The sequence below is a fragment of the Juglans microcarpa x Juglans regia genome, chromosome 7D (genome assembly GCF_004785595.1).
Source record: "Juglans microcarpa x Juglans regia isolate MS1-56 chromosome 7D, Jm3101_v1.0, whole genome shotgun sequence".
NCBI classification, from domain to species: Eukaryota; Viridiplantae; Streptophyta; class Magnoliopsida; order Fagales; family Juglandaceae; genus Juglans; species Juglans microcarpa x Juglans regia.
This window is the reverse complement of record NC_054606.1, coordinates 1,559,595-1,587,416: the sequence shown is the minus strand read 5'-3', so window position 1 is coordinate 1,587,416 and position 27,822 is coordinate 1,559,595. Positions and strand designations below refer to the sequence as shown.

General features: G+C 35.5%; 4 protein-coding genes across 5 annotated transcripts; 1 reads left to right on the top strand and 3 right to left on the bottom strand.

The window, feature by feature from the left end:
- Positions 1-6,675: 6,675 nt before the first annotated feature.
- LOC121238077 (MND1-interacting protein 1-like) lies at positions 6,676-11,386 on the top strand. Its single transcript, XM_041134935.1, has 4 exons — positions 6,676-7,129; positions 7,663-9,288; positions 10,136-10,660; positions 11,160-11,386. Exons 2-3 carry the CDS (start codon positions 7,672-7,674, stop codon positions 10,631-10,633), a joined length of 2,115 nt encoding a protein of 704 aa, XP_040990869.1. The 5' UTR covers positions 6,676-7,129; positions 7,663-7,671; the 3' UTR covers positions 10,634-10,660; positions 11,160-11,386.
- A 601-nt stretch (positions 11,387-11,987) lies between these two features.
- On the bottom strand, positions 11,988-16,285 carry LOC121238078 (DAR GTPase 2, mitochondrial). Its single transcript, XM_041134936.1, has 8 exons — positions 15,509-16,285; positions 14,742-14,846; positions 14,392-14,469; positions 14,143-14,293; positions 13,924-13,994; positions 13,255-13,351; positions 12,846-13,051; positions 11,988-12,482 (listed from the first exon to the last, which is right to left on the bottom strand). Exons 1-8 carry the CDS (start codon positions 15,674-15,676, stop codon positions 12,222-12,224), a joined length of 1,137 nt encoding a protein of 378 aa, XP_040990870.1. The 5' UTR covers positions 15,677-16,285; the 3' UTR covers positions 11,988-12,221.
- A 1,152-nt stretch (positions 16,286-17,437) lies between these two features.
- LOC121238083 lies at positions 17,438-21,300 on the bottom strand. Its single transcript, XM_041134940.1, has 2 exons — positions 20,679-21,300; positions 17,438-20,256 (listed from the first exon to the last, which is right to left on the bottom strand). Exons 1-2 carry the CDS (start codon positions 21,244-21,246, stop codon positions 17,549-17,551), a joined length of 3,276 nt encoding a protein of 1,091 aa, XP_040990874.1. The 5' UTR covers positions 21,247-21,300; the 3' UTR covers positions 17,438-17,548.
- A 917-nt stretch (positions 21,301-22,217) lies between these two features.
- LOC121238085 (histone-lysine N-methyltransferase, H3 lysine-9 specific SUVH1-like) lies at positions 22,218-27,677 on the bottom strand. Of its 2 annotated transcripts, XM_041134944.1 has the most exons (4): positions 27,458-27,677; positions 24,879-27,194; positions 24,704-24,746; positions 22,218-22,534 (listed from the first exon to the last, which is right to left on the bottom strand). In XM_041134944.1, exon 2 carries the CDS (start codon positions 27,040-27,042, stop codon positions 24,940-24,942), a length of 2,103 nt encoding a protein of 700 aa, XP_040990878.1. In that variant the 5' UTR covers positions 27,043-27,194; positions 27,458-27,677; the 3' UTR covers positions 22,218-22,534; positions 24,704-24,746; positions 24,879-24,939. The 2 variants fall into 2 exon arrangements, with proteins under 2 accessions (XP_040990878.1, XP_040990877.1); XM_041134943.1 differs by lacking the exon at positions 24,704-24,746 and having other exon boundaries at positions 22,218-22,536.
- Positions 27,678-27,822: the final 145 nt, after the last annotated feature.

Here is a 27,822-nt window from a genome sequence, read left to right as displayed (position 1 = left end):
CAAAATTCATGGAAGAAGAAAATTTGAACTAGATCATGATCATATACACGCATGCATGCAACATTAATATAGATTGTACAGTATTGCAAAGGTATACGTACGTACGTATAAATATGCGGATAAAAAATAAAAAGTGGAAATGCCGATCGAGTGCGGAACACAAATAAATAAACCAAGTCGTAGGGACTGTATTTCAATTTCAAAACCTCAAAATTATTATCAACGTGGCGGACCGTTCAGGGTTTGACTTTAGAAAGGACGTAGCTAGCCCACAGTACACATGATCGTGAGATGTAAAATAGACGAGATCTTAATTTGCGGAAGACATGCATGCCTTAATTTTCAAACTATTTTAATTAATTTCTTTTATGAAAATCAATTTTCAACAGTTTCAATTTATATATAATAATTTATTATTATATATTCAAACTTAATTTACAATATATATATATATATATATATATAAAGCATCGGCGAAGATCACTGAGATCGATGGCTTACATGTTCCATACATATATTATATATACTCAAATATATAACATCTCTGGGCTGTTGAGCTGCCTCTCTGACTCTCTCTCTCTAGATCGATCTTTCTCTCTCTTTAGGTGATCAGATTCTGATCACACATGAAAAAGGAAAAGAAAACAAGAGAGAAGAAAACCCGTGCTGATGATATTGATAGTTTGGCTCAATAGATATTGAAAAAGAATGAATAATGACCCAATTAATAATGTTTAGTTTTGAATTGGTATATACACTGATCGATACGGTGAATTGATAAAGCTGGAAAATGATTAATCTGTTCTAATGTGTTCAAATAGCGCACATTTTTTTTAAAAAAAAAAAAGATAAATAAAAGAATAAAATTATTCATTTTTAATAATGAGTCCAATTTTTTTCAATGAGAATGAGTGGAGCCGATATTTTACCAATTTTATTTGAATATTTCAAATTTTGGAGTCTATTGTCACGCTATACACACAAACAAAAAGAATTTTATATATACAATATATACTAAGTAAATGGCCGAAGCATGACATGTCATGCCTCTCAAAACCAGCCGGATCGAATATTTAAAAATATGAAAAATTCTATTCATAAGTCTCATATACCATACACCACTCTTTTTGTTATTTTTTTAATTTTTTTCTCTTATCAAATGTGTGGTATATGAATGATGAGTATAAGGATTCAATTATTTTAAGAAAAACAAAACCAAAAAATAAAAAATAAAAAATAAAAGAAAGTGTAGCGTATAATATGTGAGGCTTATGAATAACAAAACTCTTTAAATATATACTAATTACACAAACAAGATCAAAGGAATTAGAAAACCTTTTTTTTCAAAAAATAGTTAAAAAAAATAAAATGAGTTGGCTATGATAGCCAATGGAGAGTTGATTGTTATTCAAATATATTGCCGACGCCCATTAATTGAGCAGAGCTGCCAAAATTTGACCACTTTGGTTCTTTTCACTTGGGTGTGCATGCCTTGGTTAACGTAAGTACGCACGCATATGTGTATATATATATATATAGGTGTATGTATGTATATATCTATGTATGTATGTATGTATGTATGTATGGGGCTGGCTAGCTAGCTATTAACAAAAATGACATAATACTAGAGTTGACAATTAACTAGCTAGCTAGGTTGTCATCTAAATGGACACTTCCAACTTAAATATTCTTATTCATGAATTGTGTATATAAACTAATTATTAAAAAAAAAAAATAAAGCACAATGAAAACTCATCGTTCGTGCACTCAATGAAACCAAACCAGCTGAATCAAAAGCTGAGATATTGTATGGCTAAAGGAGGGGAAAATTGGACTAAAAAAAGTCAAAATCAAAATATGTATAGAACATGTAAATTAAAAATGATCAATATTAAGCAAAAATATATAAGTGCTACAGCTACAAATTTTTTTTATAAAAGTAAACAAACAAATTGACGTACCTTAATGTTATAGGTTAGATTTATTCTATAATAAAAATAACTTTACCATCTGATAAACCACATCGAGTCACGTCACTTTATGAGTTTATTTTTATAAAAAAAAAAATTATGATTAAAGTATTTCTTTTGAATAATTGTGGGTATGATCCCCTTGTACATGTTTGTTCTCTTTTTAGGGCCCTTTTCTTGATAAGTGACGTCTCTTTGCCTAGTTTAATATCGGATATATGTGGGAGAATTATAACCCAATTGACGAAGAGATTTGCTTGAAGGTTAAAGGATGATAATCAGTCAGGAGAATCTGTAATATTAATATATGGTCAAACTTTAATTTGTTCAATAATTCCGGTATAAAATAATTGATCAAAGCATTAAGCAATTAAGGACCATGTCATCCACGTGGGGAGATAGAATAGAATAAAGTCATAGATAGAGGGAAAAAATCTTCAGTGACGTCCACTTATAGCCTGCCATTGTTGTACCTCTACAAATATTATATATATATATATATATATATATATTACGTACAACTTGGAAAAAATGAGTAGCTGATCATGATCAGTATATTAAACTATAGTGTTTAATTTTCTTTCCTAGCTTTTATTTATTTATATGTAGCCGTGATTGGAAAAACCATGCAATTAATCTATCATGTCTGTGATTTGAGTTATTAGAAAAATGTGTTGTCTTTTAGCTAGCTAGGCTCGTTTAACTCTTGTTCAAAAAATTAAAAAAAAAAAAAAAGGCTCGTTTAACTCGATGGACACCTTTTTTCATCATGGGCTTCTAGTTTTGATTAGGTCAGTGGGTTACAGGATCTTTGTATATTCCCAATTTTCTTTGTACTTGATGTTGGGGTTATTTTATATTTTATATATGGATTGAAGTTGTAGAAAAATATCTTCAAGTTTCTATGAAATTTTGAAGTGGAATAGAGATATACAAATTAATAAATAGGTACTACAATATTTATTGAAATTTTCATATTATTAGAAAAATACACAAGGACACTAATAAATATAACGTGATTCAGTTTATGAGTTGTTTTTTAATCTTTTTCAGCCAAGAACTTGAAAGAATTTTGATAATTTGAAGTTGGCTAGGCACATGAAGTAGGCTTTATAATATTTAGAAAAATTCTTCTCATTAATTATTATTCATTACTTCTACACGTAGGGGTGTAACCGGTCCAATTTGATCTGATTTTGAATAAAATTTGAGACCGAATTGATATGTACTGATTTTACATTTTCAAAATCTGATTCTGCACTGATTACCCATTTTAATATACTATATTATATATTATATCATATATATAATAATATATTATAGTATATAATACTACAATGAGAATATATTGTAGTATATTATAATATATATTATAATTGTATTATAGACTATAGTGATGTAAGATTTTAAAATTTAAAATTATATTAATTAGTAATTTATCATATAATACAAAATTATTTTATATATAATTATATATCATATATAAAAATTATATATAATGTAAAAAATTATAATATATATAAACCGGTCCGGTCCGGTTCAGTTCGGTTTTAGAAAAAGAAAAACCAGAACCGGACCAATTTTGACCGTTTTAAGAAAAATAAAATCGGTACTGGACCAAACCGTCCGGTCCGGTCCAGTTTACCAGTTCACCGATTTTCGTTTACACCCTTACCTATACTCTACACTCTATGAAAAGTATTCTCATACCTTATAAAAAAAATATAGATGTGAGGTATGAATGTGAATAGTAACTAATGTATAGAATTATTTAATATTTATACCTACACAATAAATTTTTTGAACAATGTTGGATGCTCAGTGAATATTACGAGGTTCATTTATCTTTCACTCCCTCTAAATTTTAGAGAGAAATGCGTTAGACATAAATAGATTACATAAATAGAATCTCATAAACTAACAATTGGTTTAATATGATTGGTTAAATTATAAAATTATTTTTATTTTTAAATTATTATTATTATGTTTTTGGGGATTGTATCGTCAGTCTGACTCAGTCACGACCTACGCAAACTAAAATTACAGCCGCAAAAACCGCTCAAAGCTTTTGACTAGAACGGTTTGCGATGTGACCCAAGCGTAGATGATTGTGAAACTGGAGCACCACCATTTATATGCATGGAGAGGGAAGAAAGCACATACGTTTGAGTCAAAGACTTTACTAGAAATTAGCACATTCACGTAGAGATTTATATAAGATCATCACGATCAATTAGGAAAACTGAAGCTCTGACTTTTTCCTCTACTAGACTCCAACAAAAACGTCGCCATGCATGTAGATCATGAGCAGATAATTACTTATTCATAATGTCCAATATCTCTTACGCAGCTAGCTAGATTGTAGTTAATTTACTTCGTTTTATCTTTTAATTTTTACAAAATTATCCATCTTTTATTTTGTTACTTTATCCGATATTTTCTTATCTATTTGCTTTGGTCATGGAATATCAATCAAATTTCAGTCAACTGTAAGGGTTTAGCTCGATCGAGATGTGAGATGTATATATATATAGTCCTATTTATGACCTTATAATGTGAAAGGGGTGTTTTGTCTTCTTATTTAGGCTTCTTTTTTTAAATAAATAAATAAATAAATGTTCCCTAAGAAATGTAGAATCTCTCTACTTAAACTCAAAACAAGAGTTAAAAAGGAATTTGAAAAGCTTTAATTTGACAAAAAACAAATATTCTTTTAAAAAAAAAAAAAAAAAAAAAAAAGGAAAAAGAGATCAATGAAGTCGTACATGATCCGCGCGCGAGATGCATTCTCTTGCCATCCTACATGTACGTCGTACGTGTTATATGAAACTGGACCATGCAAGATAATTTTAGATAATATTGATTCAGCAATAAGTTACTAATAAGGGAGACTACTCATATTTAATTTTATTATTCTTATAAATCACATTGATAGATGTAACATTTTAATATAACTGGAGATGATAAAATCTGATTAATTAATGATCGATGCCTAACACATGATGGCTCTTTTTTGGTGATAATTTTCTACCAACCAGGTTCCAACTCCAATATTTTTTAATGATTTTCACACTACAATGGTTCATGCTCAAAATAGAATTTTGAAATGCAGAAAATAGTTATTTCCCGTGAAATATTTAGCAAGAAATACTTTTCCGGTAAGGTAAGCACACAAGAAAAACTTATTACTAATAAACTTTTCATGTGAGAAAAAAAGCATTTACTGTCATATTTATTGTATGAAATACTCATTTATGGTGACATCATTCGCCACAATAAACTTTTCTGGTGAGTAAACTCCACTCATGTGTGACATATTTTTCACAAAAATTCTATATTTCCAATGACCATCATATGCCAGAAATAATAGTATTTCGGATAGCAATTAAATTCACGAGTAATGGTATTATCTATTGCCAGTTATTTCTAAGGAGTCTGCTACAAATTGAAGTGGCAGGAAAATGTCATTACTGGCAATAACTTTGACTATTTCGAACAAAATTGATGGTGGGAAAAAGACATTTTTGTTGTAGTGTAGAAGTTGTTAATTATATTCATATTAATTACCTCTTATTTAATAGAGTCCTTTTATAGCCACCGCTTGCGTCTCCCTTTCGCACCTCCCGCTCGACGTGGCATGCGTAATTTTTTTTTTTAAAAAAAAAAGGAAAGGAACAAAAACGTAAAACATAAAAGGGGGATTTTCATTGCATCGTGAGACACTAAGACCCATTTCTCCTTTCTATGTGAATTTTCCAATCCGACATCGGCCTCCAAGCGCAGCTTCCGGCATGCAGATGTAGTCGCAACTCCATTTTTGGCGTCCACAACTACCAGAATTTTGAGGCTCCTCAATTATTATTTATGTGGGTATTTTCATTAACATTCCATCATTTTCTCTTGCATTAGGATTTTGTGTATGTGATTATCTTGTTAGATTTGACTGTATAGTAGGTTCAATTTAATAATTTTTTGAGGAAAAACGAAATCGATTTGAAGAGTGAACTAGAACTAGAACTGGGATGACTTGCCATTTGGATGATGTGGAAAAAGTTTGGGATGGGTTGCCTAGGTTTCGTTAATGATTGATTGGAGGATCTCCATCGTCCTAGAGATGGGTTGAAGGGTTTCGTTAAAGACATCAACCTTCTCAAAATGGATGATTCAAATTTTAACTATTAATCCTACCATGTGGACATTTCATGTCAAGCGAGAGGGGTGAGTGGTGGGAGTAACATTTCTCTATTTTTGTTTATTTTTAGAGATGAGATGAGATGAGTTGAGATTAAAATTAAAAAGTTAAATAAAATATTGTTATAATATATTTTTTAATATTATTTTTGCTTTAAGATTTGAAAAATTTGAATTGTTTATTTTATGTTGTGTAAGAATTTGAGAAAGTTGCAATGATGAGATGAAAGGTTTTCAAAATTTTCAAAATTTTGAGTTTTAATCTTGAAAACAAACCAGTTAATATATCTATTTCCAAAAGTTATTTTCTTCTAACTTTAAATCCATATTTATAAGTAAACGTATCATCATAAATAGTTATTGGGTGTCATGTTCGGAATAAAATCTCCATTCCATAAATTTTCTTCTTATGGAGAGATCTGCTCAGAAAAATGAGAAATCTCAAAGAGCCTTTTTTTTCTAGCCTTGTAATAAAGGCCTAGTGTTGCAAGGTGTAAACCATGCACACAAGCCGAGAAGCACTCAGGTGACAGCCCATGTTAAAGAATTCGTCACAGTTTCTCGAGAACCATCCTCCACGAGTTTAACGGTTGATTAGATGGGCTTACTTGGCATCATATTATTTGTCCTTCTGGAACGCCAGTTGACGAGCAATTCATCCCTCCCACTGCCTGAAATGGGAAGTTAGAGAGCTTCCGGATCTCCTACAGTCTCCTACAGACTTATATAACCTTCGTTGAGAGACAGAAATCTATTTGGACTACGTGGCGGAAGAATATTGGAAGAAAATTAGCAGTTGTAAGTTGAATGTTATAATCAAGCTGTAGAGGAGTTAAACACCCCTAATTCGAAATGCATTGGTGCCAGGGGGCTCTCTCACTTGCAGAGTTCCACTTTGAGCGGCGAGCGCTCTCTCTACCTCTCGAGCTCTCTCAGGACTTAAAGTTCAGACCAAATTCAAGTAACAGGTTAGTGTCTCTAAGCGTTGCTTGAATGATTATCTCAGAAGCATGAACTTTGTTTTTCGAAAATTCGTGATTTTATTTTGTTTGCTGTTTGGTTGCTGAGAAGAAAATGCAGGAGAATCAATAAGAGGAAAAATAACTTAAGGGTTATTTGGAATTTCATTTAGTCTTTATGTGATTCTATTATCATAAGAAAACAAATTGAAGGTTGAAAGCTTCTAGATTTAAAAGTCTTTGGTTGAGTATGGTATATGCAAATGGATTTGGTTACGGGAAAACTGAAGATAAACTTGAAGATGTTCAGCTAAAATGTTGGCTAGTTTTTTTTTTGTCCCATCTTCTTCTTTTTTGTTTATTGTTTGCTTTTCTGTTCAGTTGAGATTGTTATTGCTCTTGCGAGTTACGTGTGGGGGGGGGTGATGTGGCGGGCGGGGGAAGTACATAAATCTGAGGAGCTCAGAGGTTTTGTTTGCTTAAGGTGACAGGGTTTTAGGATTCTTGTTTTCATAAATATTCTATTTTACAACCATTTTCAGTGTCCACAAATGGGTGGCTCAGAAAAACATGCCAAGAGCAAGCAAAATCCCCAGCCCAAGAAACTCAATAACGACAATGATGAAGAGAACCACCACCTACCAGAGACAACAGAACCTGATTCTGAATTGGTTCAAGCAGAATATTATCCTACTCCAAGAAAATGTGACCAAAACCCTGAACTGGGCCAAACTTCATCATATGGTGATTCGAGCAAGAATAACGATACCAGTAATGTTAATCTGAAACCGTCTGTGAGTACGGATTTTGACATGAAAAACTTGAAATATTACTCTGAGCAACAGTTAGAAGAATTGCTTCAAAAGAAACTCGAAATGATTTATAATGAAGCTTATGTGAGGTTAATATGTCATGGCTATTCACATGATGTTGTGCTGAAGGCGATCTTGACAAATGGACACGGGTTTGGTGACATGGATATTTTGACAAATATTGTGCAAAATTCGCTTAATTATATCAAAACTGGTTTTGTACTTGATGATGGAGTTTATATACAAGGCCAACAGGTTTTTGGGGATATGAAGATGTTGGTTAAAAATTCGCTTGCGGTCATGATTTACCTGCTTTGCCAAGTTCGGCCCAACTTGATCAAAAGAGATGCCATGCGGTGTCTCCTCATGAGCAATTTTCATTTGGGGGTATCCAGTACAATAAAAGTACCATCTTCGACAGATGTGTGTGAGGATCAGGTGGCTGAGGATGACAGTTTAGTTAATGCATCTCCCGAGGTTTGTGAAGTTCAAAGTGATCAGTTTTCTGGTGATGGCCAGTCCAATGATTTAAGCAAAAATGGCCCATCCGAGAACCTTGGTTTTTGGTTAGATAGAAAGTTTAACGTTGTTAAGAACTTAAAGCATACACCATCGTTGGAAGCTATGTTGAAAATGAACATTGAAACTTTTGCAGCTGCTTGCCGTGCTACAGTTAAGATGTCTCCAAAAATGCAGGCCACAGAGACCTCCTTGCCAAGGAAAAAATCCACTGAACCACTTGAATGGGAGGACTCTTGTATGGTTAACTTAATTTTGGGTGGATTTGGTGATTTAAGGCTAAATGAGCAGTCACAGAGTGAGTCCCTCGATCCTAAGATTGAAACCATCTCAAGTTTAGTCCAGAATATTAAAGATATCAAGCAACAGGTAAAGGACCGAAAGGAGTGGGCTCAGAAGAAAGTAGTTCAAGCTGCTAAAAAGCTCAGCCATGATCTTTCAGAGATCAAGATGTTGAGAATAGAGAATGGAGGAGAAAGGCAAGCAAAGAATGACGGAGTGGAAGTTAATAAGGAGGCCTTAAAGAAGCTTATGCAACTGGAGAATGCTCTGAGGAGGGCTGGTTGTCAAGCAGACCTTGCAAAACTAGCTAACAGAAATATTTCAGCAAAAAATGCAGAAATCAGAGCAGAGGTTGAGGCTTTTAAGTTGAGTGCATCGGAGTCAGATAAAATGTGCATGGAGGTTGGGAGGAGGGAAAATAAGTGCTTGAAGAAAATCTTGGCCTTGGAGAAACAGAACAACAAATACCGGGAGGAGATTGAAGAGGAGAAAAAGAAGTCCTCGCATTTACATCAGCAGTTGTTCGACCTCAAAAAGGCTCAGGAGGAAACTGAGGTGCATAACTTTCTTCTGGAAGTGACCCTAACTATTACTTTTCAATTGTTTATTGAGCTATGTTGTCAATATCTCAACTCCTTTCCTCTTAACCATTTTTTACATGAAGCAGGCTCTCTATGTTATTTGCGATATAAATATCATCATACTAATCACACCTACCTCAAGTTCTGGACAGAGGTTTTCTTAAAACTTGTTGAAATTTGTATCTTATTGTCTTTTTTGCCCCACCATCCTCTTTGCCTTTTCCATTGTAGTTTGGAAAATGATTTACACGCAACATTTTTCACAACACTTTACACAACTATATTTTAAATGAGAGGTATTTTTGTAAAACATCTTATAAAAGTAACATCATTTTACAAAAATACCCTCCTTTGATTATTACATCCATAAAAAAAAAAAATACACACTTTGAAGAAGTCCTTGGTCTGAAAGAATCTTAAATTTAATTATGACCATATAATCAAATTGGCAAAACACCAGTGACTCTTTACGTGTTTTCTCCTCCATGCATTTTTCATTTTCTTGAATAAGATCATTTGTTGACCATTAATTGTATGGCCCCATCATTTCCAAGGTAAGAGAAAGGGAGTCCGAAGTTCAGAAGCAAAGGCAATGGCCGCTTCTGTCTGTTTAACGGGGATGCTTGTTATGGTGGGAGTTTTCTAAGAGCAAGCTAGATACCTCATAAACTTCTTGGAAACAAGTTTTCAGTCATGCATCTATGTAAAAGTTGTGCAGTAATTGCACCTCATGTACCTCACGTATTTCCTGTCAGACACATTGAACCTATATGTATTATTCAATTCAGGAAATAAAATTTGATAAATGGTTTTAAGTACAGGTGATGTGGCGGCAGGAAGTAGAAGCTAAAGAGCTTGCCATAGCCCATGTGCAGGAAGAACTGAGATTAAAGAAAGAAGTGGAGGTCGACATAAAAAGAAAGCATGGTGCCTTGCGGCAAAAGATGGACCTAGATTATCAGCGTTGTAAAGATGACAAGCAGCGACTTGAGCAGGAAATATCCTCTCTCCAATTATCTTTAGATTCCAGCAATCCAAATCATCTACAAGATGTTTCTGCAAGACCTGAGGAAGATACAGTTGGGGTGATGCTTCCTGATTTAAGTGAACTGCTAGATTTTTCTGAGGAAGAAATCGTCCATGATCGAATATGCTTGATCTGTATGGAAAATGAAGTTTCTGTTGTTTTCCTGCCATGTGCCCATCAAGTTCTATGTGCCAATTGCACCGAGGATCACTGCAGGAATGCAGAAGCTAAGTGTCCATGTTGCCAGGGCCCAATTGCACAGACAATCCGTGTTTATGGTACAAGTTTATAGATTCAGATCAACATATTTCCTTGACAGGTAAGATCCTAACAATGCAGTTGCAATGTCTTTAGTTCAAGGTCCCATCACTGTCATTATTGCCATCTTCTTTATGGAAGAGTTGAAGTTAGTCTGATATTTGATGTATTATTATATCATAAACCTCAAATTATAACAACGTTTAGCTTAGTATTTAAAAGATACTACGAGCTAGCCCTGTGGCCATGAGATTAGGTTCAAGATATATCTGCTGTAACTTTTCATTCATGTTAGGCTACTTATTGAAGTCTCATCGATCCCCGTATGGGAAGGTTAGTGATTTGAAACAATTTTTACAGACAAGATGGTTTTTAATTTCCAAACATTTTGGTAATTGTGGTTTATGATGGATAGGCAAGACATATATACCATCGGCAGGTTTGGTAGCGATACTGATCGAACAATAAGTTATTTAGCGATATCCCTTCTCTGCATTAGGTATTATTACTTAGGCCATACAGTCTCACTAACCTCATTCTTTTGTTTTCGATGTGGGCAGGAACTCTAAAGACAATAGTAATAATCAAAGGACAATGTGTGGACGGTGTCGCAAATAAACGGTACATCTTCCAGACTTCCAGTGGCATAACATTCAAGCAATAAAAATGTAAAATGTGGGAGTCCCTATGTTTTGCTTCTTTCTAGCCTAGTTATCCTGTTCTGTGCAATGACTATTAGCTCAACTAGAGCCCGGTTTGAATTCAAGAAGTGTCTTATCTCATCTCATCATTACAACCTTTTCAAATTTCTATACAAAATATAATAAACAGTTCAACTTTTTCAAATTTCAAAACAATAATAATATTAAAAAATAATATTCTAACAATATTTTATTTAACTTTCAACTTTTATCTCAACTCACTATCTAAACATCACCTAAATAATCTTTCTTTTTCCTTTTTAAACCTGTTTGGTTTTCCTTTATAGTATTGAGTTATGTTTTTCATGCACAACGATAGAGGAAAAGGTCTGGATACAACATAATGGAGCATTTCAAGACCATCACAATCCCATTGTCATTAGAACACATTGGCAATGTTGATTGTATCTTCTTTAAACTTTCTTAATAAGATCTCAGCTTTAAACCCAATTAGGCCACCTCTTATGGACATTTATTGGCCAAGATAATGGGCTACTAGAGACTCATTATTTTAAGTAGGCAGATGAACTTTTTTCTATTATGTTTAAAAAATCAAAACCATATGAAATAGGAATATCATATTCTTTGCAATTTCTAACCATACCTCTCAATTCTTCATTCAATTGTTTAAAATCATATATCATTGCTATCATTTTCAGTTAAAAATACTAAGAAAAAAAATGAATCTAATCAAAATGAAGATCTTAAGAATCTCAGGCACTGTTCTTGTAGCACGTAATGCAAAACATCCGATGACAAACACATTGGCAGACGTGTGGTGTCTGCTATGGCTTTGTTTATTGTGGACAGTACTTCTATGAGAAGATATAATATGACCGACAGCTTGAGATTGTTTCAAATCAAAAATAAAAAACCAAAAGTCCAATAATATAAACATTCAAGGCAATGAATAGATGACACCTAAAAGGGCCATTGGGTGTGCCGTGGAATGGCATCTAAAGTATAATGTCCTAGGCGCCCAGTACGATATAGATCCAGTAACTTGGCTGCAACTTTGTTTTGAGCTTCTTCACCAACTTCCGTGGGAATCCGAAAAGCTTCAAGCAATGAAGTGAACTGGGTCTCAATAAGCCTTGAAAGATCCTTTTCATCTTCCATATTACCATGGAAAGTTGAAATTGACTCAAAGAGAGTTCGACGGACATCATGCACGATGAAATCCTGCACCAACAATCATGAATGTTATTTTCAAGTAACGAAAAGGAGCAAAGGAGCCATAAACCTATAATCAAAGACATTCATGCTGAATCACTTCCATATCTGCCCTTAACGAGAGAATCAAATTTTACTTCAAATACTGCCAGACCAATGGGGTAGAAAGGTCTCCCACAAGTAACAAATCAAAGTGCTCCTCCCACTCATTGTGAGGCCATCAAATTTGCTTTGTGGAGGGATCTAACATTTTTTTTTATTACTATTGAACATTACTAATAAAAAGAAGAAAAAACACAATTATATAATCCAAAACAATGATAATTTACAAAGATAATAGTTTGAGATATGCGATAAATGAATTGCTGATACCTGTGTGTGATCTGTGGGGTACTGCCTTTTCTGTTTCTTACCCAACTGAGGGCTGCTTAAAGACTCTGCTTTGGGGTCTAAGAATGTTCTGTCATCCTTACTCACAGTCAACTTTTCCCATTTCTTATATTCATCACTTAAGTTGAGAATAGCAAGAAAATATTGAGCAATTTCCCTTTCTCCTACTAAGCAATCTCTGATTGATCCTACATTTGGTAATAAGCAAATCTGAGCTAAGACTGCTGGAAGCTTTTGGAATTTTCAATAACCATTCCATGCATCCAACAAGTTGCACTGCAGTGCATGTGATAATTACTCAGGTTTCAGACCAGAGTAACTGGCTGAGTTAGACTAGCTCCAGGACTCATCCAAATCTGTGGAAGAGAAAACATAGCAGGTATTGTTATACCTGTTAAAGCTAACTTGGAGCAAACCTCATCGTCCAGAATTTCAGGAGGCAAAACACTTGGGGTGTCCAACACATAAATATTGGGATGGCTACCAATCTGAAAACAAAAGCAACAAAAAAAGGAAATAAATGATTAGAGAATGATAATAATTAAAAATGAGTATACAGAAACCCAGTAGCTACTTGATTCTATTATGCCTTTTCATTCTAGAGAAGCTAAGAAATACTCAAAACCAAGTAGCTAATAATCTTTTCTCTCTTGGTTTCCAAATGCAGTATCAAAGGGAGTGACGACAAGGGATACTTTTTTTCCTTTTTATGTATCTATAAGATCAATAATAAGAGTTAAACCCATGGCATCCTTATGGTTGCAGATATAACCAGAACCAGTGGCTACAGATTATGGTCATCCAAGCAGGGATTCCACTGAAAAGTTCAACCAAATGGTGAATTAACTGTTCAAATTAATGATAACCAAGTACACTAAAAAAATAACAATAACCAACTATACAACTGATACCACATTCTAAGGTATTAACAGATGCCAGAAAATTTCCAATGGGAAGTGAGGACCTGCTACAGCCATCCCTTGTATGCCCCTACTAATATGTACATGGCTCCAACATAACTTCCAGAAATACAATGTTTTATGAAATGAACGAAACAGACCTTGAAGCTGCTGATATCTTTCGTCTCGCCTGGATGTGGACTCACTATCGCATGCTTCAACTTTCCTTTCTCTAATGTCCAAAGATGAATATTTATGAATATAATAGACATTTAAAATTAAAAGAATAGAAGAGACACAACAATTAGAACATATTGATGGCAATTCCTGCAAAACAAAAATAATCTTGAGCCAAACAGGTTATAAGATGGTTGAAGTACCTGCGGCACTAATCCTCCCAATTTGATGTAAAGCATTGGCAAGGGCCGACTTACCAACATTTGGAATCCCAACAAGCATTATTGTTGTGGTATAACTATAAGGATTTGTTTTCTTTAATTCTCTGACCCGGGCTTGTAAAAAATTTAAGAACTGTAAGAAGTGAAAATCCTTGATCGCTACTTAGACTGACCAAAAAAATAAAAAGACAGATCAAAAGAATTACAACGTGGTAGATAAATCACATTTACCTCCTTTATATTCTGTTTATTATGTGAATTGACTGCATAACAAATGCAGTTTTGTTGCCCGAAGTACCCCATCCACTCCTATAAACATGAAAAATAATACAATATTATTGAAAGAGATAAAACTGACAGGTACCATGTCTGAGACAAGTTCATATTTTCATTGCGCTCGGAGTATATATAATTAATGGAGGTTAGTAAGTTTCATAAAACTTTTTGTTTCGTCAAAAGGACAATAAAGTTCAGATATTCTATATTTAATTTGTGATTTAACTGGCCAATTACTTCAAGCTTGGTGATTATTCTCCTAGAAAAACATGAGAAAAAACAGAGAAGTGAAGCAGAATATCCACCTTAATTTGAGACCGATTTGCAAGGTCCATCTTGTTCATTACTACAATCTTCCTTGACGAAGATGTGTAGTCTCTCAATTGCTCATATTCTGATGATAATGGAATCTAGAGCCAACAACAGCAAACATCAAAATAATGTTAAACCTATTGATTGTTCCAGATCATCCAGTGCCCAACAAACTGGAGAAATGAAAATAAGTTGTTTAAGTTCTATCCGCATCTTGATGACTGACTAATTTGTAATTTAAATAGAAAGATCATGCAATACAATATTCTATAGGGTGAACCAAGCCACTTCGATTTCAAGGTAACAAGAGTACTCTCCAAACCAATTAAAAAACTCGCTTTTGAATAAGCCAAGCAAACAATTTTCACTTTAAAGCATGCAAGTTACTTGATCTACTAGTGAAAAAAAATAAAAATTTATTATAACGAAAGAAAGAAAAAAAAAAAAAAAAAAAAAAAAAAAAAAAAAAAAAAAAAAAACAGAAGATTACTACACCATGAACATAGAGATGAAAAAAGAAAATTTCAATAATGAAACAAAACTGAAGCCAGCCCGAATCCAGACTTGAAGCCTCGTCCACTACTCATTGGAACATTCATCCGAAACTCAAACACATATATGAATAACAACAAAAAAATATCCTCACAAAGAAAAAGGAAACATGCATGGAACGCCAGACATTCCATCGAACAGTTAGGGTACTAAATCAAAGGGGACTTTTATACACAGAGTAAGAAACGTTGACGGAAACGGGGCGTACCCTGGCATCTCTGACTTCAAGAATAAGATCAACAAGTGGAATCCGTTCGGCGATAGCACGAGAGGCCGCAGCCATGTGAGGGTCGTACCATCCTCCACCACTTGGCCCTTTCTTGGCTGCTTGCTTTATTGCTGTGCCCATTCGCCTTACCAGAGTAGCCGTTGCCATTTTAGCCGGCAAATGTTTTTTAAAAAAGTAGTAGGCTTTATTTCGTCTAAATTATCCTGCCTATTTAATATTCTATCTTTCTCTGTAGAGATCTCCGGCCACTTTTTTTTTTTGTTTGAGGGGAAGAAAATCTTTTATTGATAAAAAACTGTATAAAAGAGATTGAATACAAAATGGAACTTCCTCTATGTCAGTGATGACATCGGAGATAGATAATGCATTGAGCAACAATATTTGATTCTCTCCTTTACATGTTTAACAGCCCAGCTATACTGAGAAAGCATTCTTTTAACATCACAAATGAGCATGCCTTTCCTGGCAAAGTTGTTTCTTGCTTTCAATAGCCTTGACAACAAGAAGAGCATCCCCTTCTAGTATGATCCTCTTGAAACCCAGCAGCACGATCCCCAGAATACTTGCATGAAGATAAATACCAAAAAATATTATATATCCTCTCGCTTTCTTATATAAAATAGGATAATAGCTTTCGTTCAACCATTTCGCATGATAATCTGTTTCTTCTCATTTTACTGCAACCTTTCTCTGTTTTATCTCATTACTTGATCTTGTTTATGGGATCAAAATATGTCATAATGAGTTGCATCAAATGGCACATAAGATGGAGATGTGTAGAATAAAGGACCTATATCTTTTAAAATTTTTTAAACTCATCATCCTAATAGGACACACACGTGCTAATGAAAAAAAAAATAAAAGAATAAATATAGATAGCAGCTACTGTTAAGAGCAATTATTTTACATACATGATGTGACATTATCTAAACCATACATCTTTCAAGTTTAAAAAAAAAAAAGAAGTAGAGAATTAAAAACGGCCATGCAGTGAGTGCAAAGTATGCATTACTATAATAACTTCTTTCTAGTATTATTTAAAATAAAAAAATAAAAAATAAAAGAAAAATATTATATAAAGATGATGAGTAATTTTTTTTTCTATATTTTCAATCATAAAATCACGGTATTCTTTGATCATTAAATAAAATATAAATAAATTCGGTGATAATCCTCTAGATATTTTATCGATGGCTTCAGCATTATTATTTATAAAATTGACACACCAAAGCCGATGCAGCGAGCATCCTCATTGGCTTGATTAAATTTATCTTTAAAATTTTATCAATATCACATTTTTTTGTATTTATTTATTCTATTTAAATTCAACCCCATATTAAATTATCCATCCACTCTCTATATAATAATAAAATATTATTAATTTAATAATTTTTTTATTTAATTTATTTTTATCACATTTTATATTTCTACCAATTAAATGTTAATAATAATTATATTGTAATTAAATTAATATTAAAAAATCATATTTTCAAAAGTCATTTAATGCTAATAATAAAAAATATTTGATTAAACTCATTTAAAATTATATCTAAATTTCTTAATTACAAACCAAATAATATTTTTATTTGGAGTGAGAAACTAATATTTTAATATTTGTTTGGAATGAAAAATTAGTATTTTAATGTTTGGTAAATCAATTGTAATTATTCATATTTGACCAACCACTGTAGCAAAAGTCTAAATTATTTTACATTTACCCAATTCAATGTGAGATATTTTTGACATCAATTATATAAATTTTAACCAATCTCGTTATTTGGCCAAGCCAATAAAGATGTCCTAATAACTCCTATTATTGAAAATTACATATAGCTGTAAAGACCTATAATTAGAAAAGCTTATGAATGAAAAGTGCATCTTAATCCGCAGCATCAATTCCAAAGTGCTTCATCTCTGGCCAAAAATAGAAGAGGGGGAAAAGAAGCAGTGCTTCATCATTTAGTAGATCAAAAAATGGGAGTGATCTATGTCTGAATTATAAATCTCACATTGTAAGGTTTAAGGTTTTTTCTTGTCCCTGTGTTCAAGGGGGCTAGATTTTTTTAGACATGATTTCAGATTCACTGGTTTCCCAGTCAGCTCAGGTGGGGAAACCGGAATTTTGGTTCCTCTTTTCCTGTGCTCCATTGCATCAACCCAAAACCGGACATTCGCCTCACTAGATAAAACCCGCTTTTTCTTAGCATATTGGTAAGCAGCTACCGCATCTGTTGGGTTTAGGAAAACCACCTGGGCAGCACCCGTGCAAGAATAGACTTTGGTCTTCGTGGAGTCTATTGTCCCAAATGGACTAAATTTCTTTATCAGCTCCTGCTTCGATGGCGGCTTGGAATTCTTAGAAAACTTCATATGCAAAGCTGTGGAAGCAGTACCAGGGGCAAGTTCTTCCAATTGCTCACCCCCTTGAGACTTGAACGAGGAAGTAGAACTAACAGGTGGACATGACTTCGGATTCACTGGTTCCCCTGTCATCGATGGAGAGGGAGCTGAAAACATGGTCCCTCTTCTCTTGTGTTCCAGCGAGTCAAGCCAAAACCGGATGTTTGTATCACCAAATAAAACCTTTTTCTTGGCACATTGGTAAGCTGCTATTGCATCAGTTGGGTCTGAGAAAACCACCTGGGCAGCACCTGTATAAAAAAAGACTTCTGTCCTCTGGGAGTCAACTGTGTGAAATGGACTAAATTTCTTTAACAGCTCCTCCTTTGATGGGAGCTTGAAGTCTGTGGGAAACTTCAAATGCAATGTGGAAGCAGTAGCGGAGGTAGGTGCTTCCAATTTCTCACCTCTTTGAGACTTGATTGAGGACGTAGAACTAACAGGTGGACATGACTTCTGATTCACCGGTTTCCCTGTCATCGACGGAGAAGGAACTGAAAACTTGGTTCCTCTCCTTCTGTGTTCCAGTGGGTCAAGCCATAACCGGATATTTGCCTTACCAAATAACGTTATTTTTTCCTTGGCATATTGGTAAGCAGCCACTGCGTCAGTTGGGTGTGAGAAAACGACCTGGGCAGCACCTGTCCAAGAAGAGATTCTTGTCTTCAGGGTATCTACAGGGCCAAATGGACTAAACACTTTTACCAACTCCTCCTTTGACGGCAGCTTAAAAAGCCTAGGAAACTTCATATGCAAAGATGTAGAAGTAGCAAATGCTTCCAACTGCCGACCCCTTTGTGATCCGAATGATGAAATAGAAATAACAGGTCGATAGAGCTCCTTGAAGCTGTCACCAAGAGACAAATTAATGCTGGAACATTCATTGGATCTATTGGATATGGCACCATCACCGTGCAATTTTTTAATTATATCAGCTATAAGACCAGATTGCAATGGGCATTTTTTGGCTGCTAATCCAGAATCAACCTCAGTAGAATTAGTATGAGTACCAATCACATGGTTAGACAATGATTGAGTTGCAAGCGGTTGAAGTGATCTCAAATTGCTATCAACTCCAACATCCTCATCCTGAACCCCGTTATATTCCCAATTACATACACATTTCCCAAGTTCCTGTCTTTCAACACAAGATATGCAGGGTTTAATATCGATTTCAACATTATCACCATGATGAGATGCTTCTTCTGAAAGGGAGATGCTGAACATGTCCAGAACCAACTCCACAAAGCTACTGTTGCATAAATAGGTAAAGCTCTGAGGACTGGAGGCAGAGTGGTGTTTGATTTTAAACTTTATTGGAGAAATTGGAAAGGGAGCATTAAGCCGATCTATGTCAAAACCATTATGCTTTCTTTTCAAATAAGCACCACTGCCATTTAATTGGAATGCAGACATAGCCATCTGCAACTCGAAAGAAGGACCAGATAAGGGAGCTGACATGGATGCATCAAGTGAGTTTGCCTTACCGCCAGTTTTATTTATATGCAGAGAAGCACTAGTTCCAGTGCCTGAAAAACAAGGCTTAGTTTTGTGTACTTTAAAAGAACGAAGAGAAGCAGATGGCTGCTGAAGCTTCCTCTTTATCCCCAGAAAGTTAACAGAAGTGTCTGTGCAAGATACAGAAGAGGAAAATTTTTCTACACAACTTTGTTTTCTATCAACTTTCACACTCATCTCGGGATTGGTAGATCCAGGATGAGAAAACTGGGCTTCAACGCCTTTAGATTGCAAGCATTTTGCAAGTGTGTTCTGGAATGATAAACTTCTGAACTTCAAAACATTCTGCTCCAACGTTTTCAGGAATTTCCCAGCTAGAGAGCATGGATCTAGAGCAAGACTGCACAAGTTTATCAGCATCTCATCAACTGATTGTACCTTCAGCTGCTTGATTCGAGTAGGTGAATTAATGTCAAGCTGATGAGAAGATTGGGCTTCGATGCTTTTAGGTTGCAAGAATTTTGTCAAACAGAAGTCAGGGGTGTTCTGGAATGACAAGCTTCTGGACCTCAAAACATTCTGCTCCAACGTTTTCAAGTGCTTCCCTACTAGATAACATGGATCTACGGCAAGACAATGCAAGTTTACCAGCATCTCATTAGCTGCATGTGCCTTCCATTGCTTGATTCGAGCCTGTGACATACTGTCATGATGGCGTTCATTAAAAGATTCTTTCACAACCGGAAGTCCTGAGTTTGGTATCTTTGTGACACCAGCTGCCAGAATCTTTTCCACTTCCATAAAGAAAAGCTGAGATTCACCTTGCACTTCTAAATTATCAGTTTCAATTGAATTCTCGTCCTCACTACCTAGAAATATATCAAACAGAAGGGAATTACAAACACAAGCATCCCAGCAAGATGGCCAGTAGCAATAAATTGTCAACCCTTAAAAATGTCCAACAAACGGGACAAAACGCCAAGAACATTTGACAAAGATATCGAACTTAAAACTTATAGTACCCTCTAGCATCAGATTACTTAAAACACACTAGTAGGACTCTTTGCTCTCTTCTCTTGACGACCACGGTTGTTGACCCCATCTGGCCTGTGATTGTGATGGAGTACACTTGTCTCCTTCGCGCACGGAACATCAACAATCACTCGAATACTCGCCAGGTGTTTTAACTTCCCAAACTCAAATTCTAGATTTAGCAATAACGAAATATTGAAAACGAAAAGCACGTTTCATATCCAATAATTCCAGCATATATTGAAATCATCATTCTTACCTCTTTGGTAGTTTCGCTTGTACCTTGATCTCTGATTGCCTGAACTATACCCACGAAAGGCCTGAATTTGGGCGAGCACTCTAACTGCATCAACAAAGTCTGCCTCCTCAATCCAGGGTAAAACAGCCCTGCTCCGAACAAATCCCAACACCCCAACCGCCTGAAACGACGTCGCCGCTGCTGCGGCCGCCTGAAAACAATCCCTCGAGTTTTTTTTTCTCCTCCGGCAAGGACATGTAAGGCTCCAAAGAGTCCTCCGACCGAACAACCTCAATGCCCGATCGAGCAGAGCATCGGACGTGCTGCAACTCAGCGACCGGAAGTTGTCCTCGAAGGGACGGACCTCGGGTTTGAAGAAGTAGCGAGGGGGTTGAAGGTCGAAGAAGGAGACGAAAACGCCAAGAGCGTCGGCTCGCAGAACTAGGCCGGGCCACCATTTTTGAGGAAACAAAACTCTTGTCCACACAATCTCTCCAGCCTGCATTCTCGTCCTAGTTAACCCATTGTCCCATCTCTTACAAAACCCTTTAGAACCCAATGAGAGTTGAAATGGCGGGAATCCGAACATTTCACGTCTCGTCGTTGTCGATGTCGTAATAATTGTACTTTTATTATCATTATAAAAGTTCTCAAATGTTTTTCTTATTTGTTAATGTTCTACTTTTCAGAACCGAAATTTGAAAAACACGTGCTAAAAATACGTCTTAGTTGTGTTGAATGGCCGAAAATTAAATAAAATATTATTTTTTAATATTATTATTATTTTAAAATTTAAAAAAATTAAATTATTCATTATATTTTATATAAAAATTTAAAAAAATTATAATGATGAGATGAAATGAATTTAAAATCTAAGCTCACTCTTAAAGTGTATTTAGATATTAAAATGAATTAAGTTAAGATGATAAAATATTTTTAGAATATTATGTTTTAATATTATTATTATTTTAAAATTTAAAAAAGTTAAATTATTTATTATATTTGTTATTAAAATTTAAAAAAATTATAATAATGAGTTGATAAAAATTTAATAACGAAACGTACCCTTAATTTTGAATGTTTTGCTTTCTTTAAAAAAACAACAAAAATCTCACTTCGTACTTATTATTATTATTATTATTATTTTAATTTACTCTAAAATTATAAATATCATATTTCTCATTAAAAATAATTCTTTTCATCATTCTTATATTACACACTATACATAATTTTTTATCTTTTTATTTTTTTTTCTTAACAAATATATAATATAAAGATGATGAGTAGAACTCAATTAATTTAGTAGGAATAAAACAAAAAAAAAGTTTAAAAAAACAAATTAAAAGTAGGATGATGGTTATCAAAACCCTTTTTAAAATCAACTCCATCCTGTGTAACTTGATCCTTGTGGTTCAAGATCACAGCCTTCCACTCCATTGCACATAAAAATGATTCACCCCCAGACTTCTGTCAAATGCTGTTGTTATGACCGTATCATGGGCAAGCGTTGGTAATACAGCTAAAATGGCATATTTCTAACCAAAATGATCGACCAGCAACTGATAGACCAGCAACTATTTCTACATTCTCAGTCACGAGTCCCAAAACATGATTACAAAAGCAAATACTACTGCTGCAGCTGCTGCAAAAGTTTTCAGGATGACAACCATGATGACCATTCTACTACAAGAACCAAATAACTTTACTATCCAGTCATACACATTTGGAAACCAAAGCACCACTACTCCTAGAGAAGGGGCAAGGTAAAATCTTTACAGCAAAATATCTAACAAGCTAGGCTGCCGATTGTGGAAAATGTATGGCCACTGGATATTAACTTTGACCAGAACTGGCTTCCAAAAGGCCTGGTGTTTATCCTGTTACGCAGTAAAAGGTGGAAGCATTCAGCGTGTATAGGAAAAGAAGAAAAAGATTAACAATATACAGAAAAGACAAACGATGTACAGCACTATAATATGCTTGACAAAAAGTTACAAAACCGGTCATACAACATGCAATGGCCTTAATTGATAGATAAGAAACAGCCACCGATAACCGCTTATTTCCAATCCACAATCAACTTAGAAACAGGGTAAAAATTAAGTGTCTCAAATAAACAGGGGGCATCTTAAAACATGGAGATGCAGATTATGCAATCAAAGGTCTACCCGATCAAATAATTAACATTTGCGGAACGGAACCTGACAAGTGATACTTCAGCTTAGAAATTAAGCTGTAAGTTCCACAACCATATAACCATTTCTTCCTTTTTCTATGCACAAGCCAATGAACACTTGGGATGAGGACTCAAGCCTACAGAGAGCAAGTAGAAGATAGTTCATGCCACTAGACCTGCAGTCCTAGAGCATTAACTTTTAGCTTGTGCAAACTAGTATCAGGTTAAACCTCGAACCTCATCTGATAATATAGAGTTACTAGAATTCTATCATACTTGAGAAGCATCCAAGCGAGAAGAGGCTTCTGCCATTCCCGACAACATCAATCTGTCAGTTTCTCTTGTAGCATCAATATCATATGCACAATCATAGAATTTAACCTCCAGAACCTCTACCCCTCGAGATTTTAGCAAGAAAATGAACCGATAAACCCAACTCATGCCAGACCATCCAAAACAGTGAAACTAGTAAAAATTGGCACGTCCATAATATCTAGGGATGGAGAGGCTTCATTCCAACCCTGCCTGGAAAGGGGGAAGAGGGACTGCGGAAGGGTAGTTACCAGCTTGACCACATAATATTTCCCATAGCATATTAACTGCCTTAATTTACACACTGGCTGTGTACAAGATGGTTGTGTCTCTAACCATGAAACCCAACCTAGGAAGAAACTAAAGCGTTCCAATCCTAAATATAACATTAAAGAGCTCCTGGAACATACACATAGTCAAACAGGATAAGAGGTAACTTCTTGGCATGGTCCAATTATGGACCTGCCACTGCTACTAAGACAAAGCTGTCAAAGGATTATTTCCAAGAAAAATTAAAAGGAGACAAAATGATGGTAGAATCCTTGTCAAAACCCCTAGGGGTTGGCTCCCCCTAGGCCTAAGGTTTAAATCCCCTTGGGTGCAAACAATCTCTAGTGGCTATTGGATTAGGGGATTTTCCCCTTGAATTACCCAAGATGCACTTGAGGGAAAGTCCTTGTCGAGGGCTGTGAACCCCCAGGATTAGTCGGGACGCTGTTCCGGACACCCGGTGCCAATAAAAAAAAAAAAAAAATCCTTGTCAAAATCAATTTGAATATGCATGATGCTCCAGATTTTTAGACCTCAAAAAAAAAAAAAAAAAAAAAAATCCTTAATAAACTGAAGTAGACTGATGGGCATTTTGAACAAGATGCATGGGAAAAGGATGCTTGATGAGGCTTGTCCTGTCACTAAGATGACACAATGGAACATCTAATATGAGAGTAAGCTTAATCGCTTGACTGAATTATTAAGAGAGCCCTCAGAAGGCAATTGCTAAACACATCTGGTTCGCTGTATTGATTCCTTATATGAAGAACTGCCACTAGCCATCCTAACTGCATTCATGGATTAATACATCCAAGCCTCAAATGCATGAACTTTTTTACACTCACGAGTGTACTATTCTATGTGATCCTTGCACAATTTACCTACCTTGACCTTTTTTTTTTATACGTAGATATCAATATCAACCACTCACATCTAGATGCACATACATGGCTAGCACTGTTACATAATAAAATCACTCGACATCATTTGACTAACATTGAGGAGAAATTTGTCAACTGCAGAATGGAACTGTTTTATTTTACGATCACCTCGAGCATATACACATATATTCTAAGATCACCTCAAGTATATACACTTATATAGCACTATTCCTGTGTACTTGGCTTTGCCTTGCTACTTGTCTCAATAAAATTTCTTATTCATAAAAAAAAACCTTATATAACACTATTCTAAGTGTATAACCCAAGCAATTAAGAAGAAAACAAGCAAACTAGCCATTCTAAAATCCTTCAAATTGAGGTTGAGAAATTGTTAAATGCCTTCTTACCTAGAGTTCCCAATACTTCAAAATTAATGAACAAATACAAGCTGCATAAAAACATCATTGAAGACTCGTAAGATATAAAAACATGTCATCTAACAAAATGAAAAGATGATCAGCTTAAATTTATAAGCTTGCTAGCAGTCTTGATAACAGGTACACATGAGGGAGATCTCAAACCTTTAGACAGGGTAGTGTTTGCCAGCACTATGCACTTCTGCTGGTATGCAAAACTTAAAACATTAACCAAAATAACCACGGCAGCTTGATGATCCACATAAGCATTTCTTTTTCCCAGTGAGTTCGTTGTTTCCCTCAACCTCATCAGAGCGGGCAATCCCATAATCATAAGTCAACTCTGTCATAGGCGGGATATGTTTGATTGCAAAAAAGGCAATATGAAGAAAGGATTGATTATTGTGTTCATATAAAACTGGTTGCCAGAAAACATTTGGTGAGCAACTATGATTCATAAATCGTGCTACGTTTCCCATATTCTTGGCACTTATGATTAGGGGAGATGGAATTTTGTAAACCTCATTAGATTCATTAGAACATTCCTCCTCCAATAAGCCAGGTTCATAATTCCACTTGAATGGATTATAAAAACGAGTTGTATCAAAAACATACTCATCATTTTCACCTTCCTCCCCACCCTGCTTTCCCTTAACTTTGTCAATAACTTCACCTGCATACTCACATATAAAAGTACCTGCACGAATAGGGTCCCACGACCGTAGACCCCAGCCCCTATCTGTTGTTTTGAATACTTCCAAGTGAACTTTCAAACCATTCTGGGATACTCGGTTTTTGCAGTTAGGAAGGCAAGGACATGTGGGACCACATTCATGTATCAAAGGCTTTCGGCCCACAAGAACCCCATTGTTAGTATAAGGAAAATCGCCTTCATTTTTCCGAATGCAAGAGCAGTTGGGATCGCCTGGTTGGCAAGCGTTTTGGCAGTTGCAGCCAAAAGAAGGCTGTGTTAAATTGAATGATTTTGAATACTTGACAGTGGGAAAATAAGTGAAATGAGCTGGGCCCTTTTCTTCATCAACATCGTTTACAAGTGAAACAGGTATACTTTCAGCCCCTGAGGTGAGGTCTGGAAGGATAAGTCCAACCCTTGGAGACAAGCCTTCCTTCCACTTCTGAATTGATTTCCAAATAGCAAAAGCATCAGGCTGCCCTGGCATTCTCACAAATTTGTACTTGAATATATTGCAACCAGTTTTGTTCTCAGTCCAGGACTCTTGAATTTTATAAAGCCCATCATAGACATAAATCTTTGATGTTGGATTAAAAGCATCTTTGATACCCCGGACGACTCTGATGTCATTACCCCGCTGAAAGCTTCTCTCCAAAGCAAGATTTCCCCTCTGAAGCTTCTGATCAGTTGCCTGTTTGTCCCTCTTACCAAAATTGCCACCCTGACCACTATAAATCAGAACATCCGTATCCTCCACATCATCATCATATCCTGCAGACGAAACAATGCACACAACCACTGGATCTTGGTCCAATGTGTCCTTGAAAATAAGATAGTCAATGCCACCCATAGACTGAGAATGTAATCCCACCACACACATTTCCATACGGAAAAAGAAGATATCCCCAATTTCAACCCCAGGCGGCGCTCCAATCCTCCTCCTCATGTTCGTCCGGATCCCCTTGCTCATCAAGAGATTTGCAGCTTTTAAATCCGCACGTCTGATAACCCCATTGCCCAGTTCCTTGGCATCTTCAAGTTGGCTGAGCCTTCTCCGAAGTGCATCAAATCTCATAAGCACCAGATTAACCACTTCCCTGTTACCATCATCCCTTTCTGCTTGATTAATATCTACAACAAAACCTGGACCAGACCCTTTTCTGGCCGCAAAGGAAAAGGAAGGTTTAGCATCCTGATTTTTCCTTGTCTTCTTTTGCAAGCGAGAAGCTGCTCGTTTTTTACCAACAAAATAACCATCTTCATTCCCATCAACTTCCCTAAATGTCCCCATTGATGAATCAGCATCTCCATTAAATGCTCTCGAATATTCTTGTGATTGCGGACTTCGAAACGCACGAAGGGGAGCCGGTACAGGACCCATTGGCATCTGCATTGATTGTGGGTTCTGGTGGTTAAGATCAGGTGAGGCTTGAGATCCTTGTGGCACACTGAAGGGGTAAAACGGCATAAATCCATGAGGGAAAGGGCCATTGGGTGGGGCGCACACGAATGGGGGAGCTTCAGATCCACTTGGGAAAACTGGTTTTAAACTACGCAGAGGCTTCACATCCAAAACTCTGGACTTATCAAAAGAGGTTGAAGGAGGAACATAGTTGAAACCTGACCCAGATTCCATTACAACAGGTCCTCTGAACTAAAAGAACGAAAATTTCAAAGTCTCGTAACCTTAACCTCCAAACCTAGAAGTACCCACTTCTCCAAAACCTAAAAATAGACCCATTTCAATCTCATCTAAGTATAGAGACTTGGACCTGGAATTTGTAAATTCTGTGCCAAGAGAGTACCAAGAGGGTTACACATTGTTGAAAAAGAATCGCACTTTGAGCATTAATTAAGCCAAAAATAAAAATAAAAAATAAAAAAGGGAATTTTTCAAGTAGATGAAGCATGATTTTGGAAGGTAAATGAAACAAAGAGATGCATATGCAAGGGTTATTGGGTAATAAATCAAACATGATTAGTGAATCGGAAGCTTATTAAGCAAAACTGTTTCAAAAGACCAGACAAAGTCGAGAGTAGCAGATCGTTACCTGATGGAAATCTGGCACTGACTGGGTTTTGTCGATATAAAAGAGAGAGACAAAGGATGAAAGTTCAACAGAGAAAAAAGGCTGCTTTGTGTGTGAAGTAGCTCTATGCTTTGCCTACCCGTCCCGTACGGGAATTTTCTGTCTGGAATTTTCTTCCCGTGCTCCGGCCCTTCAGAGTTCAGACTCCCCCTCTTTCTCTATCTGGGGTTTTTTTTTTTTTTAATGTTATTTATATTTTGCCTTTCGTTTTACTGGAAGGACACGTTGCAAGAGACACAACGTTGTGCTTCAGAACCTTTATTCGTTTCCTTGTACAGGTGTCATCTCGAAACACCTGGGATAAAATTCATGCTGTCAAACGAAAT